The sequence below is a fragment of the Melanotaenia boesemani genome, chromosome 18, assembly GCF_017639745.1.
Source record: "Melanotaenia boesemani isolate fMelBoe1 chromosome 18, fMelBoe1.pri, whole genome shotgun sequence".
Lineage (NCBI taxonomy): Eukaryota > Metazoa > Chordata > Actinopteri > Atheriniformes > Melanotaeniidae > Melanotaenia > Melanotaenia boesemani.
This window is the reverse complement of record NC_055699.1, coordinates 27,808,701-27,830,083: the sequence shown is the minus strand read 5'-3', so window position 1 is coordinate 27,830,083 and position 21,383 is coordinate 27,808,701. Positions and strand designations below refer to the sequence as shown.

Here is a 21,383-nt window from a genome sequence, read left to right as displayed (position 1 = left end):
AGAATATGTAGACTGAGATCATTCTGAAATATTATTTAACAGATAAAGAGAAGAAGAATGTTATGAAATGAGTTGTCATTAAAACTCATTGAATAAGCACTTTTTGCCCATTGAGGATTGACTTTTAAGGGGGTTTTTGTGTGTGTGTGTGTGTGTGTGTGTGTGTGTGTGTGTGTGTGTGTGTGTGTGTGTATGTGTGTGTGTGTGTGTGTGTGTGTGTGTGTGTGTGTGTGTGTGTGTGTGTGTGTGTGTGTGTGTGAGAATGCACCAGTCGGTTCAAAATTAGATTTTGGGAAGTGACACGTCCCAGTGCCGGTGCCTGGCCAGCGTGAAAGGGCTAGCCAGGTGCCAATCCTGTCAGCTAAGAACAGGAAACTGAGGCTACAATTCACACACACTCACCAACACTGGACAATAGAAGATGGAGAAACGTTGCTGGTCTGATGAGTCTCCATTTCAGCTCCACATTCAGATGTTAGGATCAGAATTTGGTGGAAACATCATGAAAACATGGATCCATCTTGCATTGGATTAATGGTTTGGGTTCCTGGTGGTGTGATGATGTGGGGGGATATTTTCTTGGCCATTTTGGGCCCCTTAGTGTCACATACCAGGAGATTGGACTCATAAATAATCAGAAACCCAGGGATAAGTGATGGAGTTTTATTTAACAAAATGAACTTAATAGAAATGAACTCAGGAAACTGGCGGAGATCAGAAAGTCCAAAGGTATGAAGGCTGCAGCAGGCGCTTCTGCGTTTCTCCGTCAGAGAAGTAACAGAGTCCGTGATCTAGAGACAGTATCCTGTGAACAATCCAGAGGTCGGTAAACCATATAATCCGATAATTAACCAAGGCAGAATTACCAGTAAGGGAGCAGGCAGAGGCAGAAGTCCAGGTTCAGAAATACAGGGTCGACGGCGGACAGGCAGGCAGACAAGGCTGAGTAACACTAAGGGAGCGGGCGGCGGCGAATATCCAGGTAACGAAATACAGAGTCGGCAACGGGGAGGCAGACAGACAAGGCTGAGTTAACAGGGAGCGGGCAGAGACGAAAAGTCCAGGTGCAGGAATAAAGGGTCGGCGACGGGCGGGCAGGCAGACAGACAGGGAAACAGACTGGGAACAGAGGCTGGATACGTGCAGGGAGAAACCGAGACAATCTGGCCCGGGGTGAGTTGTCACTGGCAGGTATATAAAGGGCTTGGCACAGGTGGAGCGCATCAGCAATCAGTGAGTGTGGAGAGGAGGTGCATTCAGGACAGCTGGGAAAACCGGGCACCGTACCACGGAGCATGACACCTCAGTACCAACGTGGCCTGGTTTAACCTGCACAGCCTACCTGAGTATTGTTGCTGACCATGTCCATCCCTTTATGACCACAGTGGAGCATCTTCTGATGCTACTTCCAGCAGGATAATGCACCATGTCACAAAGCTCAGATCATCTCCACCTGCTTTCTAGAACATGACAATGAGTTCACTGGACTCCAACGGCCTCCACAGCCACCAGATCACAGTCCAGGAGAGCATCTTTGGGGATGTGGTGGAAAGGGAGATTCTCCTCATGGATGCAGCAACTGTGTGATGCTGTCATGTCAATATGGAGCAAAACCTCAGAGCCTTGTCGAATCTATGACACCAAAACTTAAGGCAGTTCTGAAGGACAACCGAGGTCCAACCCGGTACTAGAGGGTGGACCTGATGAAGTGGCTATTAAGTGCTGATCAAAATGATAAATTGAGATTTAAATATCTAAACTTACATTACTTGAGCTTTTAACCTTGTAATTGTTACTTATTTAATTTTCCAGCGTGCAAAACATTGATAGTGTCCCCAGATAATCTAAGCTGTCTCAATAAATCATTCATCTTTTTAATGCTATTCGTGTATAACAAGCACAGCCAGGGGAAAGAATTATGTTTTATGTTTACCATGTTTAAATCCAAAGAATAAGCCAGTAAAAGATTTTTATTGCTTTGTGAGGATCAATAAATGTTTGTGTAAACTGACCCTGTTTCTGTGATGTAGCTGCTGCTGTGTGGACAGTCTCGTGCTGAAATAAAACCCCATTATCGGTTTTTTGAAAGTCAGAGAGACCATATCTTCTATCACAACTGACCTTGGCTGGGCTCCGTCTCTCTTGCTGTCTTTGTTGGTTTTACTCTTTCTTAGTCAGATTATCAGCTGTTCAGCTCTAAAAAGGTGCTTTAATAAAGTAAAACTATTTAAAGGCCATTCCTGCTCCAAAAGACAAGTGAATTTGCTAGTAAATATTTTAATTATAAGTGAGCTTGTAAGCTAGCACAATCAACTAGCAACACAGAAACTAAGACTAAAGGTGAAAACACAGCAGTGTTGCCTCTTGTGCCGCTTCTTGCACACACAGGAAGCACTGCGAAGCATCTAACCGCCAAGACAACAGGATGTGGTGAATACAACCTGTCAGTTTTTACTATGTCTTCAAGATTTGGTTATTTTGCTCCCTCGCGTTAGTAATCCGTGGCCATGATTTGGTTATCCTGTTCCCTCGTGTTAGTGACCTGTGGCGACGATTTGGTTATCTCGTTCCCTCCCGTTAGTGATCTGTGGCCACGATTTAGTTATCTCGTTCCCTCGCGTTAGTAATCTGTGGCCACGACTTAGTTATCTTGTTCCCTCGCGTTAATAATCCCTGGCCACGATGTAGTTATCTCATTCCCTCACATTAGTAATCCTGGACCACAATTTAGTTATCTCATTCCCTCGCGTTAGTAATCTGTGACCACGGTATAGTTATCTCGTTCCCTCGCGTTAGTAATCCCTGGCCACGAAGTAGTTGTCTCGTTCCCTCGTGTTAGTAATCCCTGGCCATGATTTGGTTATCTCGTTCCCTCGCATTAGTAATCTGTGACCACGGTATAGTTATCTCGTTCCCTCGCGTTAGTAATCCCTGGCCCCGATTGGGTTATCTTGTTCCCTCGCGTTAGTAATCCCTGGCCACGAAGTAGTTGTCTCGTTCCCTCGCGTTAGTAATCCGTGACCGCGATGTAGTTATCTCGTTCTCTCGAGTTAGTAATCTGTGGCCACGATTTGGTAATCTCGTTCCCTCGTGTTAGTAATCCGTAGCCACAATTTGGTTATCCTGTTACTTTGTGTTAGTGACCTGTGGCCACGATTTGGTTACCTCGTTCCCTCCCGTTAGTGATCTGTGGCCACGATTTAGTTATCTCGTTCCCTCGCGTTAGTAATCTGTGGCCACGATTTAGTTATCTTGTTTCCTCGCATTAGTAATCTGTGGCCACGATGTAGTTATCTCGTTCCCTCACATTAGTAGTCCTTGACCACAGTGTAGTTATCTCGTTCCCTCACGTTAGTAATCTGTGACCACAATGTATTTATCTCGTTCCCTCGCGTTAGTAATCCCTGGCCACGATGTAGTTATCTCGTTCCCTCGCATTAGTAATCTGTGACCACGATGTAGTTATCTTGTTCCCTTGCGTTAGTAATCCCTAGCCACGATTGGGTTATCTTGTTCCCTCGTGTTAGTAATCCCTGGCCCCGATTGGGTTATCTTGTTCCCTCGCGTTAGTAATCCCTGGCCACGAAGTAGTTGTCTCGTTCCCTCGCGTTAGTAATCCGTGACCGCGATGTAGTTATCTCGTTCTCTCGAGTTAGTAATCTGTGGCCACGATTTGGTAATCTCGTTACCTCGTGTTAGTAATCCGTAGCCACAATTTGGTTATCCTGTTACTTCGTGTTAGTGACCTGTGGCCACGATTTGGTTACCTCGTTCCCTCCCGTTAGTGATCTGTGGCCACGATTTAGTTATCTCGTTCCCTCGCGTTAGTAATCTGTGGCCACGATTTAGTTATCTTGTTTCCTCGCATTAGTAATCTGTGGCCACGATTTGGTTACCTCGTTCCCTCCCGTTAGTAATCTGTGGCCACGATTTAGTTATCTTGTTTCCTCGCATTAGTAATCTGTGGCCACGATGTAGTTATCTCGTTCCCTCACATTAGTAGTCCTTGACCACAGTGTAGTTATCTCGTTCCCTCACGTTAGTAATCTGTGACCACAATGTATTTATCTCGTTCCCTCGCGTTAGTAATCCCTGGCCACGATGTAGTTATCTCGTTCCCTCGCGTTAGTAATCTGTGACCACGATGTAGTTATCTTGTTCCCTTGCGTTAGTAATCCCTAGCCACGATTGGGTTATCTTGTTCCCTCGTGTTAGTAATCCCTGGCCAAGATGTAGTTATCTCATTCCCTCATGTTAGTAATCCCTGGCCACGATGTAGTTATCTCGTTCCCTCGCGTTAGGAATCCGTGACCACGATGTAGTTATCTTGTTCCCTCGGGTTAGTAATCCCTGGCCACGATGTAGTTATCTTGTTCCCTCACATTAGTAATCCTTGACCACAATTTAGTTATCTCGTTCCCTCGCGTTTGTAATCTGTGACCACGATGTAGTTATCTCGTTCCCTCACATTAGTAATCCCTGGCCACGAAGTAGTTATCTCGTTCCCTCGTGTTAGTAATCCCTGGCCACGATTTGGTTATCTCGTTCCCTCGCGTTAGTAATCCCTGGCCACGATTTGGTTATCTCGTTCCCTCGCTTTAGTAATCCGTGACCGCGATGTAGTTATCTCGTTCTCTCGAGTTAGTAATCTGTGGCCACGATTTGGTAATCTCGTTCCCTCGTGTTAGTAATCCGTAGCCACGATTTGGTTATCCTGTTACTTCGTGTTAGTGACCTGTGGCCACGATTTGGTTATCTCGTTCCCTCCCGTTAGTGATCTGTGGCCACGATTTAGTTATCTCGTTCCCTCGCGTTAGTAATCTGTGACCACGATGTAGTTATCTCGTTCCCTCGCGTTAGTAATCCCTGGCCACGATTTAGTTATCTTGTTCCCTCGCGTTAGTAATCTGTGACCACGATGTAGTTATCTCGTTCCCTCGCGTTAGTAATCCCTGGCCACGATGTAGTTATCTTGTTCCCTCGCGTTAGTAATCTGTGACCACGATGTAGTTATCTTGTTCCCTCGCGTTAGTAATCTGTGACCACGATTGGGTTATCTTGTTCCCTTGTGTTAGTAATCCCTGGCCAAGATGTAGTTATCTCGTTGCCTCGTGTTAGTAATCCCTGGCCACGATGTAGTTATCTCGTTCCCTCGCGTTAGGAATCCGTGACCACGATGTAGTTATCTCGTTCTCTCGAGTTAGTAATCCCTGGCCACGGTGTAGTAATCTCGTTCTCTCGCGTGCGTAATCTGTGGCCACAATGTAGTTTTGTCACCTCCTCGCATTAGTAATCCCATCCACGATGTTCTGATCTGACATTCTGTTGCATTATGGGACATGTTTGACCCAGATGACTTCCAGTTACTCTGTGTTAACTTTTGCTGTTTGCTTTTGGAACTTTATAAAATAAAAATACTATTTTGTTGATGCTTCCTTTATGATTCCTATCTTTTTTTTTTTTTTTTTTCTGTTAATGTTGAGTAATTTTTTGTTACTCCTGCTTGTCCTATATGTGTCCACTTCTTACACCTAATTCTATTTGCAGATCCTCCTTCTCAACTTTGTTTTACTTTGCCTCCTTCAGACACTTATAGCACAATGCTGTTGTCACAAACCTCCCCCCACTTTGAATTTTCCCTGCACTTTATACTCGCAAACACATTCTCCTCTGTCTGTTTCCTTCTGGCTCATGTTGTGAATTATTCAGTCTCAGCTCTTTCAGCCTCCTCTCTTATCACTCCACTCCCACATTTCACCACCCCAGCCTTTTCTTTCCCTCCTCCTGATGTTCTGCCTTCTCAATACCACAAAACTCATTTCTTCTCAACCAACTCTGGATTTGCTTTATTTTTCCACTTGCCTTTGATGAATTTTTTTTATGTTTATTTTTTTTTATGTTTTTTTATGTCACTGTTTTTCATGTTTTGTGCACCACAAATAGAATAAAAAAAAAAAACTATATAGATAATATCCAGAAAGACAGCAGCAGCAAGCTAAAACTACCTTTCTGAATAATTTATGTCTATACTGTCACTTTGGATCTCTGTGCTGCAGCCAGGTAGGGATCCCTACTTACACAACTTTACACATCTCCTAGCGTCTTCAGTTCCCAGATTTTCATCCAGAGAAAGAGAAATTACATTTTTCTACCTGCAAATCAAACTTATCAAACCTTTTTAGCTAAGCTGCTGGACGTCTCTGACCTTTCATTGAACTGAAGCATTTTATGCTGCAATAGTTTATCAAATCATGTTAAAGTTGCTATTTTAAAGAAGCACTACCGAACCTTGGCAGATTTTCTTAGTGAGTCATCCCCTGACAGCATCCATCTTGCAGCCTGTCTCTTCTCTGAGCTTTCTCCAGTCAGTAAAAGTCAGTCTGATGTTGACTCTTGTTTTTATCTCTTGTTATGTCCCTTTCTCAGTTTATTTTCCTCCCTTCCTCTAATAATATCCTCTTGGCTTTCTTTGATGAATCAGCCACAGTGTATGTCCAAAACCACCAGTGTGCTGATGCCCAGTTACTGGAGTGTGACAGTGCAATACGCAGCTGTAATGGATGCTTTTTATAAGGCTGGAAAACAAGGCTGCAAAGTGCAGTTTCTCTGCCTCAGGACGCTGCTGGGCGAAGATGACTCCAGAAATGTACACGATAATTGTCAGTGTGTCATTAGAACCAATCCGAACCATTTTTTAAGGTCAGAAAGTTACGTAGTGCTACTTTAAAAACTAAACACTTTAACTCCTAAAACTTTTTTGTTTGTTTGTTGGTTTGTTTTATATTTTTTGTTTCTTTTGTGTGTGTGTGTGTGTGTGTGCGGGGGGTGGGGGTGGGGGTGAGGGGCAGCCAAACAGCAAATCATAATTTATTACTAATGGTACTGCAGAAATAACACACAGATCAACAGTGACCAAGCCTTTTCTCATCTGCACATCATTCTCTTAAGTCTTGGCTTTCAGGAGAAAAAATATTGTTATTGAAACAAACACACAACAGAAACTATTTCTATATTTCTACTTTTTTTTTTACCCAGATTTATTTTTTTTTATTTTTTATAGTTATTTATGCTACTATCCTCACAAAACCAATTTTAACTCCACTTGTTTTTGGCATCACTGTGTATCTGAAATGTCTTCTTAGCTTTATTCCAGCCACCCAAAGGGTAAGCTATCACTCACAATTAACAGGGTTACACACTACTATTACCTAAGAAATTGTTGACAATATAAGAGATAGGGCTCAGGATTGTCTGTGATCTAACAGAGTTTAGAGGTTAATGAAAAATTATTCTTAGGACCAAAAAGGTTTGCTGATGGTTTCAGTGCCTCCATGTGTGATGTTCTGGTCAGAAAATGTGTGTTTCTGTAAAGAAAAAGTGAAGCTGTTCTCACTGTGTCAGCTCTGAGTGCAGCATCCTCATTCTGAAAATCAGAGTGTGCACCCAAGTGTTGCGTTCCCATCAATGCTGATCAGTTTTGGGGAAAATATGTGTTTACAACTGCTGTTTTACCAGTATCCAGAGTTTAACCCAGAATGGAACACCAATTAAACAGCCTCCTCTTACTCTAAAAGGTCAGGTGTTAGCAGAGTTTTTTTTTTTTTAACTGATGTCAAACAGCTTGTTTATATTGAAACACGCGTCATCAACCTCTAGATTGACACACATCAGTTTTCCAAGCTTCATGGGCAAATGATTACAATTCATTGTTTCTGATATGTGTTTTATATGTTTCATCTAAGATGATCAGGAAAAGTAATAAAAATGGGATCAGGTTTTGTCCAAGGTAGTTTGTAAATTACAGTCCAGGAATTCCAGTTTGATTATCAGTTTCTTAAATGTTGAGACTAATCAGACATTAATCTTTGCATTATACTGTACATAGCGTTATGACAATGAGTATTAAAAAAAATGGAATGCTTCATTTTCTATTGGTTAACATTGCCCATCATCCCTGCTTGAGTTTTTGGAAACTTCACAAGCTCCAGTTGGTTTCATAAGACCTGTAACAATGGCCAGGTGAGTTTAGGCGTTTTTCTGTTGAAACATGAAATTTATTCACAAATCCTTATGATTTAATTGTTCTGCGATGGACCTGTCCAGGGTGTACCTGCTTCTCGCCTGCTAATTGCTAGGCTAAGGCTCCAGCTTCCCCGCGACCCTTAATTGGACTAAGCGGTATAGAAAATGTATGGATGGATTTAATTTGTATTATGGATTTCTTTGGAATGAAGCTGCTGGAAGGTTTGAGCCTCTTCTAATTTAGGCTTTCATGTGGAAGGCCAACCAAGCTAAGACGTCCATCTCAGAGGCTTTAAAACTGTTTCCCTCTCCGTTTTCTTTGTTTTGGTGAGAGCAGAAAAAGCTTTGCAGAATTTGGACAGTTGAAGTTCAAGGCTGTGAAAGAAGCTTGGAAAGTGATCAGACCTCCACTGAGAGACAGAAAAAAGACAGAGTGGACGGGCAGAGGATTTTTTTTTTCATACAAACTAAAATCACAAACATCTTCAGCTGACTGAGAGCAGGAAAAATTAAATGAATACTAAAGAAAGTCGATGTAAAACAGAGGGAAAAGGGACATAATCCAGTTTACCAGCTGGTCTTTGTAGCTTAAAAGAAAAACCTGCTGTATGCTGTCAACATATTTTTGTTTCTATTTGTAGGGGAATATTAAAGCTCTCAATATACTAAAATTAGTAGATATTTAGTGATATTGACCTAACAGTTTCATTAGCATTTTCAAGGTGCTTCTGCCTTTAGATTGTCCACAAAGACTGACATGTCAAGATGTCCCCCACACTGTAAAAAGTTTTATGCAAATTGATGAAGGAGAACACCTGGCCTTCAGCTGTATTGCATTTTAATTTCCGAATGAAGAGCATAGCATGCAAAATATGACCTAATTGACACCATTGTGTTAGTGTTGTCATGGAAACCTTGTTGGTTTGCCAACATCAGCATTTAGATTAAAGCATTTATGCTAATTTCCTTTGTATGTTTTAATGGAGCTCAGCCTTCTCACTGCTTTTAATACCTTTTTCTCTTAACTTTATATTTATGAAACAGATTCATGAAGCTGAAACATTTTCAGCTGGGCTTGCAATCAGTTCAGGTTGCCTTGTGTCTCCTAATGATGTCTTTCCATTTACTTTGTGTTTGTGCAGTACACTGCACTACACACTACATTAACTTAGCTGCCCGGAGCACACAGTAACAGAGCTGTTCAATATTTAACCAGAATAACAAATTTATCTAATCCAAGTGTTTCCTGAAGTTCTTTGTTATTATTTGGGTGCTGGCTGTGGATATTGTTAAAAAAAACTACTCCAGTGTATTACATAATTTATTCAGCTGTTTGATTCTTCCGAGATTAAAATCTTTTAATTACACACTCACCAGCCACTTTATCAGGTTCACCTTCCAGTTGGACCCATTTTTCACTTCAGAACTGCCTTAACTCTTGATGTCATAGATTTAACAAGGTGTTGGAAACATTCCTCAGAGGTTTTGCTCCGGATTGACATGACAGCATCACACAGTTGCTGCAGATTTTTCGGCTGCACATCTCCCGTTCCACCACATCTTAAAGCTGCTCTACTGGACTGAGATCTGGTGACTGTGGAGGCCGTTGGAGTCCAGTGAACTCATCGTCATGTTCTAGAAAGCAGGTGGAGATGATCTGAGCTTTGTGACATGGTGCATTATCCTGCTGGAAGTAGCATCAGAAGATGCTCTACTGTGGTCATAAAGGGATGGACATGGTCAGCAACAATACTCAGGTAGGCTGTGGTGACTAAACCAGGCCACATTGGCACTAAGGGGCCCAAAGTGGCCCAGAAAATGTGCCACCAGCATTACACCACCAGCAGCAGCCTGAAGCGTTGATCCAAAGCAGGATGGATCCATGTTTTCATGATGATTCCACCAAATTCTGAGCCTAGCATCTGAATGTGGAGCTAAAATGGAGACGCATTAGACCAGCAACGTTTCTCCATCTTCTATTGTCCAGTGTTGGTGAGTGTGTGTGAATTGTAGCCTCAGTTTCCTGTTCTTAGCTGACAGGAGGCACCCGGTGTGTCTTCTGCTGCTGTAGCCCATCTGCTTCAAGGTTGGACATGCTGTGTGTTCAGAGAAGCTGTTCTGCAGACCTTGGTTGGAACCAGTGCTTATTAGACTTCCTGTTGCCTTTCTATCATCTCCAGACAACTGCTGCACACTGGATATTTTCTCTTCTTCAGACCATTCTCTGTAAACCCTGGTTTGAAAATCCCAGTAGATCAGCAGTTTCTTAAATACTCAGATTAACAACCAATGTCACTTATATCCCCTTTCTTCCTCTGACGCTCAGTTGAATGTTTATCTATAGTAAACTGTTTAAGAGACAGGCCTTTCCAATATAACATTGCTTTAAAAGTCATGAACTCATGGCCATCCTCCCTCCGGTCCTCATGTTACTGTCTCCTCTGTGTCCACCTGTTTCTGCAGAGGTTTAACTTTGTGTCTCTGCCCACTGATGTCCTGGAGATCGAGGTAAAGGACAAGTTTGCTAAGAGTCGGCCAATCATCAAGCGTTTTCTGGGGAAGCTCTCTGTCCCTGTCCAGAGACTGCTGGAAAAACATGCCATAGGGTAAAACACACACAACACTTATTCATCGGTCTGAACAGCGCTGCTGTCTGTGGAGGTTTTCCCACATAAACTGCCCTGATGTGTAGGTGCAGCTCACTTCCTCCTACATTTCCATTTCTGTAGATCCCTTTCTTCAGTTATGACATGTTCCTTTCTTTCTGATCTTCTGTACTTCGTCCACAGAGATCGGGTTGTGAGTTATTCTCTGGGTCGCAAGTTGCCGACAGATCATGTCTGCGGCCAGCTGCTGTTTCGCTTTGAGCTGACCTCCTCTATTCACCCAGGTGAGAATTTAATAACTATCGACCCCTCTGTTCAGATGCCATTGTTCAGTTTTATGAGCTTCCTGTATCATATTAACTTTTCTTTGTTCTCAGATGATGAGGAGTTGTCCCTGGTCATCGAGTCTGCCTGCGCTGAGGTGGAAAATGCTGTAGAAGTCTACCACGCTGCTGCTGCACCTGATGATGACGCGCTGAGCGTGGGCCCTGACATGCCTGACCTCCCCTTGGATGCTCCTCCAGACGCTGAGACGTCACCTTCTGCAGCCTGCATGCAGGAGGAATGCCCGCCAGCTGAGAGGGAGGAAGAGGAGGCGACGGCTCAGGCAGAGCAGGAAACCGTGGAGGAGGAGACGACAGTGAGGGATGAACCCCTGACGCTTCAGCCCCAGGAGGAGCAGGAGGAGGGGGTCTCGACTGAACAGCAGGACACAAGTAACATAGAAGCATCTGGAGGTGAAGAAAGGGAGGAGGATGAGGGTGCAGAGGAGGAGCAGAGAGAGGAGCCTGCTCCACAAACTCAGGGAGATGAGACAGCCGGAGGAAATGAGGATGAGGCTGGTTCTGACCGTCCTGAAGCAGCAGTGACACACGATGTTGCTGTTGCTATGGAGGCTCCCTCCGAGGAGAATGCCGTATCCCAGGGCAACCCTGCAGGTCCAGCCGAGGGGATCCCACAGGAGGCGACGGGGGGAGGACAGAGTAGCTCTGCTCCCTGCTCCTGCCAGTCTGTTTTCTCAAACTACAACTCCCACACTCCCTCTCGACGTAAAAACCGGCCCTGCTCCCTCCCGGTGTCAGAACTGGAGACGGTGATAGCGTCAGCCTGCGGTGAGCCCGAGACGCCGCGATCTCACTATATTCGCATTCACCACCTCCTCCACAGCCTCCCCTCGGCCCAACAACGTCCTCCCAGTCAGGAGGAGGAGCAGCCAGGCGAGGGAGAAAACACAAGCACCACTCTAGACTCCACGTCACCAACCCTTAAAACCTCCAAAGAGGAAGAAGAGCAGGAGGAGGAAGAGGAAGATACAACTCAATCTGCATCTCAGGTACAAGCAGTGATGAGTGTGTTAAGAAGTAAATAAGATGTTAGAAAGTGTTAAATCAGCTTAAGGGCCATTCAGAAATGACTGATGTGTATCTGTGTGTTCCTGCAGGTCCCTGAGTGCCCAGGCCCCTGCTGCCGGCGCTCTCTGCCCCGCAGCCTTTCCATCGAACGCCTCTCAGAGCTGAACCAGCTCCTGGAGGGTGAAGGAGGAAGAGGAGTACATGCAGCAGTGAGGAGGATCTCCCCCCCCTGCCTGGAGAGCGAGGACGGGGATTCCAGTAATGGAGGGGGAAGAAGAGTGTGCGGCAGCCACAGACCTCCGGGTGAACACGAATGTGAGTTCTGTGACACCTCCTGCTACAGCACCTCCTGCTACAGCACCTCCTGTTACAGCACATCATGCTACAGCAACTCAGGCTATGAGGGGAGGGGACGCTTCTGCAGCCACAACCGCCTCTCCTCGGTGGACAGCAACCGGCTGTCCGGCAGCACCGTATTCTCCTCCCAGGATGAAGACGAAGACGAGGAGAGCGCCTTTGAGTCGGTGCCTGACGGGAGTCAGCCTGAGGGCCAGGATGTGGGTGGGGCAGGAGGAGAGAGAAGGACGGGCAGGTGGACGGAGACCAGGAGAGGAGAGCAGGGGGAGCCAGCTGTGGCCGGACCGAGCGACAGAAACAGCATCGGTGAGCTGAAACATGGTCTTCCTGTTTGCTGCTTCAGCTTTATTCTATCTGCTGCTGCTGTGGTAGGCTCAGATTTAATCAACAAGTCAGCTTTATCAGAACCACACCTGTCCACTCATCAGAGTAGACACACCTGTCCACTCATCAGAGTAGACAGGTGTGACTACATCAGAGATGATTTCAGCTTCCTTCATCAGCAGCTTATATATGATAGAGTGATAGACTGACATCTTCTTAGCATGTGATTCAGGTGACTATGTTTTTGTATTTATGTATGTATTTGATACAGTAGATCACAAAACTTTACTTTCCTTCATCAATCAACTTGTAGGTATTCATGGCACAGCCCTTTGTTTGGTTCAAGTTTTACCTGGTGTACAGGCCTTTCTGTGTCATCATGTTACGCCTGTCATGTGGAGTCCCACAGGGCTCAGTTCTAGGGCCACTGATCTTTCACTGTATTTATATGGGTTCCATCCTCAGAAAGCATGGAGGTGCCTTCCTTTGCTATTCTAATGACTGCCAGATCGATCAGACCTCTTTTAGATTGTTTGGGGGATATTAAAGCTTGGTTGGCCCTGAACTTTTTAGATTTTAATGAAAAGAACACAGAGTGGAGAGTGTTTGGACCAAATGGCCCCTGTGAATCCACTTCTGTTGATTTGGGATATTTTAAGAAAACCATTACCAACCTTGGTTTTAAGTTGGACAGTGATTTTAAATTAGCCAAATTAGAGCTGTAGTCAAGTCTTGTTTTTATCATTTAAGGCAGTTGGCAAAGGTTAAACCTTTTCTTTCCAGGCAGCATTTTAAAACCGCGATACCTGTGTTTATTTTATCTTGGTTAGATTTCTGGAATGGACTTTATGTAGGAGTGAGTCAGTCATTATAAAGTCTGCCGCTGCAGGCATCAGTAGAAGAGACCACATTACCCCTGTCCTGCCTTCACTCCACTGGCTGCCTGTGCATTTTAGAGTTGATTTTAAACTTATGTTTGTTTTTGAGTGTCTAAATGGCCTTGCCCCGCCTTACCTCTCTGGGCTTCTTCATCCCTATTTGCCTTCTTGGTCTCCGAGGTCAGCTGACCAGCTGATCCTGAGAGTACCGAGGTCCAGGAGGAAGCTCAGAAGAGACGGGGTCTTCTCTGTTGCTGCTCCATAATTGTGGAATAATCTGCCTTTACACATCAGAGAGGCCCCTTCAATGTCCATTTTTGTTCTTTGGCTTTTAATCCCAGAGAGACTTAGTTTTTTATTTATTTAATTTTTTATTTGAATGTGTCTGTGTGTGTGTGTGTTGTGTTTAGCTGTTTCTATGTCGCATGGTTTTATTTGTATTCATATTGGTTTTATTTGTGTGCAGAACTTTGTTTCAGCTTTGGTTGTTTTACAGTGCTTAGTAAATAAAGTTTGCTTTTTATTTACATTTTTAAAAGATTTAAATGTAGCCTATATATTACAGCACCATTTACTGAAACCAACAGGGAGGTTTTTGAGAGGCCAACAATCTTCAAGATTTTAGTGTAAAACTTGCCAATGTTTGCTCAGTTTGACTTCATGTGGTCATAAAGGGATGGACATGGTCAGCAACAATACTCAGGTAGACATATATATATATGAAGAGAGAAAGAGAAAGACCTGGCACTAAACCTAAAACATAAACTGTTTCTCCCCATGTTACAAAAATCTATTACAATCCATTAAAAATCTGATCTGACATAAGGGGAAAAATTCAAATTGAGTTGCTGTGTGGACAAAGCCTGTTTCCTCCAGAACTTGGTAATATACAGTGTTTTTACTGGTCCTTGAACGCTGCACTTGATGTCTCATTGGAAACACGTTATCACGCTACAACGGCCGTCATCACACAGTTGCTTTATCACAGTATTTATTAAACCTTTCTGGATTACCCCCCTGATCTTTATTCTGCTTGTGCATTTTCAGTTTTCTTGGGTCTGTACTTTGTACTTTTTATTACTGAACTTCATGAGTAGCTCTATGAAGAGAAACCATGTCATGCTGGTCTTTAAACCATAGTTTTGAAGTGTTGTTTCTCAGCCTGTGGGTAACCCAGGACAGTTTCAGGTCTGGTAATGTGCATATCAAAGCTGGTGTTCACATGCTTCTCTAGTGTAGCTTTTATAATCTAAAATAAGTTAACTAAAACGGCACATAGAAAACAAGTAATTCTGTCAGTACTGGCAAAAAAGAATTAAGACTTTAATCTGCTTTCACCTGAGACTCTGGATCTTTATTTTTTTTTAACACCCACACAGAGACACACAACACTGATGGGAATCCAGCTTTGATATAATACACCCTTTTAATCCCATGACCTTTACCAGGACCAACTTCATCACAACTAGCATTATATAATATGTTTTTAACCCTCATAGAGACCATAGTTCATCACATCCAGCATTCCGGTCCCTGAATAAATTTCAGACTCCTCAAATTTAGCGTTGCCCAGTTTTTGGATCCAACAGACACAGGAAGACAAATACACACATGCAGACACACTGTGTTCTTTTTGCCTTGTTCTTATTTGATCAGGTTGGACTGTTGATTTCTGTGTGTGATTTTGGGATACATGAGGTTAGATGTCTGCATCAGGAAGAGCCGTTCATGGGCCTCAGTCCCGTCCTGTGTGATGTTGGAGGTCTGGCTTGCAGCAGTGAATGAGTAGCGCTGCTGAGAGGAGCTGCAGCTATTTAAAGACATCTGCAGAGCGAGCGTCGCTGTGGAAAGCTGCTGTAGTTTGTTCTGTGGGAATGTGTTGGACTGCATCTACACAGATAACAGACATATTCTATCATTAAGTATGAAACTTTGGTAGCTCCGGATTTATTTTCCTTCCTCATACACAAATCATTGTTTGTCTGAGTTAAATATTCCTTTGGCTTAAGTTCTGTTCCTATTCTGTATTTGGAGCTTTATACTCAGCAATGCAACTTTTCCCATTATTGCTGAGTAGCAGCACAATTATAGAAAACAAGGAAACATTGAATTGGCCAAGACCCCAAAGGCAAAAGTAAACACGGCAGCGGTAATTGGTTCAGCTGAATTGAAGCCAGCCAGTTACAGATTTCAGCAATGACATTAAAATGATGAAATCAAAAAAGACGTCCAGTATAGTTGGACTTTCTTAGTTTCTGCTACGTTGTTGTTGTTTGAAATGGTTTTTTCAGTCTGACAGCGAGTGATGATGAATGATGTGTGTGTTTGTTAGTTGATCTCATCCCCGCCTGCATCTGGTGGTTAAGGGCTGCATTAGAGCCTTTATTTACATTTTACACAACTTTTTGGGCATTGCGGTTGTAGTTTTTTTCTGTTCTACTTTATTCACATTGTTTCTGGTTTGATTTTTGGTCATTTTCGGGGACAGTTGGGGAGTCTGATGCAGACTTTACTCCACTGTGTCTTTCTGCCACCACAGTGTTCTTCAGCTTTGTGGCTTGAAGCTATTTTTACTCATAACGATAGCACCGCTGATGTTTCTGCTTCCTGCAGTCGTGTTTTCTTCTAAAGACATTTAACACCATCATCATATTTCACCCTGGCGAGGGGGGGGGGGCCCTTCCTCACTAATGTGACAGCATGACGGATCACATTTCCACCACATTGACTGCATCGGATATCACCACATTGCCACTAAGCATGTTGTGTATTCCCTCGTTTTCCTTCATCTGAATCACACTCAGTCATAAATAACATTTGTAGAGCTGATGGAAAAACTGTTGGATTAATTCTGTCGTGATGTTGGCTTCCTACTGTGGGAAAAAAGGATGACGATGAAGAGTTTGTTGGTTTTCCAGGCGGTAGGTTGTTTGAATAAAGACTTTAGCCAATAAGAGGCTTATTCCCATTTTTGATCAAATCTGATCTGACTTTATGTGAGTAGCTAGAAAAGCCGCTCCAGATCCATGTGGAGGAAAACATGAAAAATAAAAAGTAGACACAACCATGAACAGCATTTACATTCTTCTCTGGCTTTCTTGCCATTTACTGTTAAGTTCTATAATATGTAGAGATTCCACATCCTATGTGTTCTGTAGTCTTTCGCTAGTCAGGCAGCTGCTATCGGACATCCCCATCCTGGTGGTAATTTATCCCAAACTGTCTCTCTGGTGTCCTGTAGGCTCAGGCTTCTCCCCTCCTGTTGGCCATCTTCCAGTTCTGCGACCCAGCCATGACCTAAACCATTTTCCTGCTGCCACTGACCAAGCCTTGCCTCCAAGTAAGAACCAACCCCTCCCAGTCTTACTCTGGAGTATCACCCTAATGCACTGGTGTGTGTATGTGTGTGCATGCTGCCCTGTGTGCCTGCTTTTCAATCATATTTCATCTGCTTGCGGTCATTGTCCTGGTCCTCCTGTAGATTTAAACAGGCAGCATCACTACTCGGTTGTGCTGGATGCATGGATTACCTGCTGGTCGTTGCTGATTCCAAAGAGGAATGTCAGTGTCCGGAAGGGCCCAGCTGCACTTATCTGTTACATCACCATCATCATCATCATCATCTAGCGGAGACACCCTACAGCATGTGTCTCTTCCATTACAACAGTAAAAACTACAGTGTGGAGTTCCTGTGGTTGCCTTGTTCAGTGACAGCGTTAAAACTGGTGAAAGAAGTCCACAAATTCTTAAATCTGGCTGTTTTCTTGTTTTGTTTTGTTTTGTTTTTTTTAAAAAAAAAAAAAAAAAAGAAAGTTTTACGTTTTAGAAGTTTGTCATCCAGTGAACTTGCAAGTTCTGTTGGGAAACTGTTTACCTAAATGCTTTACATGCACTGTAAAACAAAAAAGAAAAGACAAAAAGTGATATTGCATTTTTCTCTGTCTTATTTCACAGTTTTTGTCCTACAATTTTGGGGGAAACACTAATGAGATTACAAAAACAGACTTCAGTCTGCAAAAGCTGCCCCATACAGATCCCGACCTACAGCCACACCAGAAACTGAAATGAACAGAAAGATTTACAACCAGGCGAAGCTCTTCTGTTTTAACAGCTGCACTTGTAGTTTAGTGGAAATGCACAGATGCTGCATGCGTGTTAGGCTATGCCATGTGATACCGCTCAGCCAATCAGGTCTGGGCATTTTAGCAGGTAAACATTGCAACTCTACAGTGCAGACAAGTGTGAGCTTTAGAGGCAAGAATGGACTCTTTTCTCTTCAAACTTCCACCTGGGAGCACTGCAGTGTGTCACATATGTTCACAAACTGTGGCACTTATTCAAAGTGCTGATGTGAAATGCCTCTATGAGACTAAACAAGACTTGGGCAAACATACCCTCTGAAATCTGAAGTGAAATCACAGAAAATAACAAGTCTCAGAGCCCAGAATGACCAGTCCACCAGGATCCTAAGCGACATTCACTGCCCAACACCGTGCTCATGAGTGTTTCCTCAGAGCTGCTCAACAAGTCATAATTTACTGCTGGAAGAGCAGCCATAAGCAGGGTAAATAAATAAATTGTTTATATTTATTGTGTTGAATTTATTTGATTAGACAGTCTGGTGTTAATTACAAACAGATGTTGATACAATTACGAGGCGACTTTGCAGGTTTGCAGCATCTCCACTACTGTGTTCAAGCATCTGATACCACGAAACTGAGCGAATCTTCTGCTGAGTGACACTCAGATGGAAACAATCAGCTCTGTCGTCTTTACTGACTTTATTTGATAACATTTATAACCAGTGCAGGGAGACTAACCTTGTGAACAAGCAGACTCTCCAAGGTTGTTCTGTTTTTCTGTCCCGAGTTGGAACTCTTCCTCTTCCTCTTCCTCCTACAGAAAAGCTGCAGTGGTCCTGATTTTGGCTCATCGGACCACCACAACGTCGACACCTGAGATCCGTTTCTATTTTTGTTCTCTAGAGACACAAATCCAAACACCACGGACTTGACTAGACCTGTAGTTGATGGCCACTGGTCCTCAAGTGTTTGTTTGTTTCCTCTAGGTTAACGCAAGGCGTAGTTTTGATTTTAACATTGGTAGGGACATAAAATTGGCAACTGGTTTTATTGCGCTTATGATTGGCGTTTATTAGCAGAATCATATATTTGAATAGATGGAAAATCTGAACAAGCAGAAGTTAATAATGCAAAATATTCTATTCAGTGACATTAAGATCTGTTCTTGTTGCTAAACTGAATACAGATCTGTTTTACTCAATGATTTGTGGGATTTTATTAGATGTAGACATCTGTTGGCAGATTAACTTAACATCAATATTGTCCACACGACGGTAATATCTAACTTCATAAACAGAAATGTTCTTTAATCACACAGTAATAAAACCTTAACGTATAGAATTATAAAGAGATAAACCATTGTTACACAGCACATCATCGACCTTATAGCTCTAATCATTTTGAATAAGAAAATCTTATGTGATCACTTTGACTAATTGCAGCTGCATAGAATTTGTGATGTTATGTCGTAATTTTCTTTTATTCTCATTTTAATTACAACCTATGTTAAAATTATTATGGTCCTTTTTTTGCAGGGATTCACATCAAAAAACCTTTTTTTATTTTAGTTTGTAGAATATTAAGTGAAGGTCGGGTAAGCACTTCAGTATGTGGTATTATGACAGATTAGATTTTAGTCAACTATGTAGATCAAGCCACATCTCTTAGCTGAGACTATCCAGACACGCTAGATAGAAGCGCTAGCCAAAAACACAACCGCAGAGCCAATCAGATCAGTTTAAATAGTTGATAAGGTGGGACTTAAAGCAGCGCTGTCGCTGAGAGAGCGCAGTAACTCTCAGCTGTCCTGTGCCACGGGAAATGGTAGGGACAACCAAGGAGTTGCTGGATATTGGTAGGGACATGTCCCTGACTACAGTCCTTACCCCATTCTATGCCCTAACGACACACTGTATAATTTTGTGACTTTAAACTGTGTTCCTGACTCATTTGATGACACAGGGACATTTCTTGGGGCTGTGGCTGCTCAGGAGCATCCTGAGGCTGTTTTGAACCTGCACTGTGGCTGATTCATTGAAGAAATGCAAGTGAACTTTCAGAGAAAGTAAAGAAATGAAAGAATGTTTGTAGATTTTCTCAGTGATGCGGCCATATCAACGGCTAATTCTGCTTCCATCTTGCATCCTCCCGGTACTGGTAGCTCTCTCCAGCTAGTAAAAGACAGTCTTATCTTGACTCTTGTCTTTTCTCAGTTTGGCTCTGCCTCCGATGATGTCTTTTCCCATTGTGAAGTGCAGTTTGTCCTTTGGACGCTGTTGGGCAGTGACTGCTTCAGAAATGATAGATGTCACTGCACCACCAGAGTTTTAAAGTTAGGTAGTGCATCTTTAAAGCAGCTGAATGACAAAATCAGCGTTTCTGGATAAACTTTGCCCGATAGATCTTAAACTAGCATTTGTGGATGTCAGAATGAACTGCGTTCACAGATGTGGGATCCAGTCTTGTTTCATCTGACACCAGGACGGCCATGTCCAAGGAAGGCCTTCTTTACATGGTCGGTTTTATGTTCTGACCCCATGCCTGTTCAGGATGGGGATTAAATCAGATTAAAAATTTGACTCGATGTGTTGATTTCATCGGCGAGGTTACTTTTTACTGATTGGCTTTATATGAAAAAAATGATAACGAATTGACAAGGATTATAATTGTAGGTAATTGGAATTGAATTTGTTTGCTTTTTCTTTAAAATGCCTTGAAATTAATAAACCGAATCGAACACAGAAGGAGCGGTGCATATGGGATTCATACTGACTCAGTTTCATGTTTTGCTAAAGTCTTTGATTATGATTACACTTTTTTTTAGACAAAATAAAGAATTAATGTGTTCTCTATTGATTTACCCTGTAGTTCTCTGTGGTAGCTTGGCTTCAAAGACTTGAACCTCGTGTTATTCTCTAATGAAGGGCATCGAAGCAGCCTGGAGGGGTTGGTTGGTTGTGTGCCATGCATCAGAGTCCTTCCTTCCTCCTCTGTGGATAAATGACTGGACTTCCGTTTCTGGGTTACCTCTAAAGGACAGTATGTTGTGTGAATTTCCTCCAGAACTGAATAAATGTACATGTTATGTGTTTTCAGGGCTAATGACATTTAGAAACAGGAACGTCCATCCAGCTAACTGGACTAGGGTTGTTGGCATCGTTACCAGTAGACTAGGACTGTAACCAGTAACACCGTCTAATTCTCCACCACCCTCTTTTACTGCAGACTGGGAGGCTCGAGTTGACAGCCATGGCAGAGTTTTCTACGTGGACCATGTTAACCGGACCACAACCTGGCAGCGGCCGAGCCACGGCGGCAAGTGTAGCCACGGCATCCCCCGCTCGGGTTCCACCCAGCAGATGGAGCAGCTAAACCGGAGGTCAGGTCAAACAAAAAAACATACCGAGGCAGCTTTAACTTTTCTTTTAGAGCATTTCTTCACCTTCGTGAAAATTTGGAAATACTACCAAAATTTACATAAATAAATAAAACTTAACAACAATAGGCTGGAAACTGTAAATGTAAAAAAAACATGTGATGATATTATAGAATATAAATGGTGGCAGCTTCAGAGTCTTTAGTTTTATGCTACCAACCTGTTTTAATTAATTTAATTAGTTGTCAAATGCTCCTCAAGTTGTTTCTGATTTGAACTCATTACTTTTTCAGCCTTTTATTGCTTCTATTTGAAATTTTATGATTCTGTTGAAGTCAATGCTGCATTTTGCACGTGAAGTGTTGGTGCAATAAGCTGTGGCCTCA

General features: G+C 43.0%; 1 protein-coding gene across 2 annotated transcripts in view; it reads left to right on the top strand.

Annotated features, from left to right (window-relative positions):
• The window catches only part of LOC121629039 (E3 ubiquitin-protein ligase HECW1), an 84,973-nt gene that overhangs the window by 40,253 nt on the left and 23,337 nt on the right, over window positions 1-21,383 (top strand). Inside the window, exons 8-13 of one of the 2 annotated variants that reach the window (XM_041968528.1) lie at window positions 10,486-10,628; window positions 10,812-10,912; window positions 11,006-11,961; window positions 12,070-12,643; window positions 16,781-16,879; window positions 20,847-21,000. In XM_041968528.1, the coding sequence (XP_041824462.1) occupies window positions 10,486-10,628; window positions 10,812-10,912; window positions 11,006-11,961; window positions 12,070-12,643; window positions 16,781-16,879; window positions 20,847-21,000 (2,027 nt within the window). The remainder of the gene's footprint in view (window positions 1-10,485; window positions 10,629-10,811; window positions 10,913-11,005; window positions 11,962-12,069; window positions 12,644-16,780; window positions 16,880-20,846; window positions 21,001-21,383) is intronic. The other variant, XM_041968529.1, reaches the window with a different exon arrangement.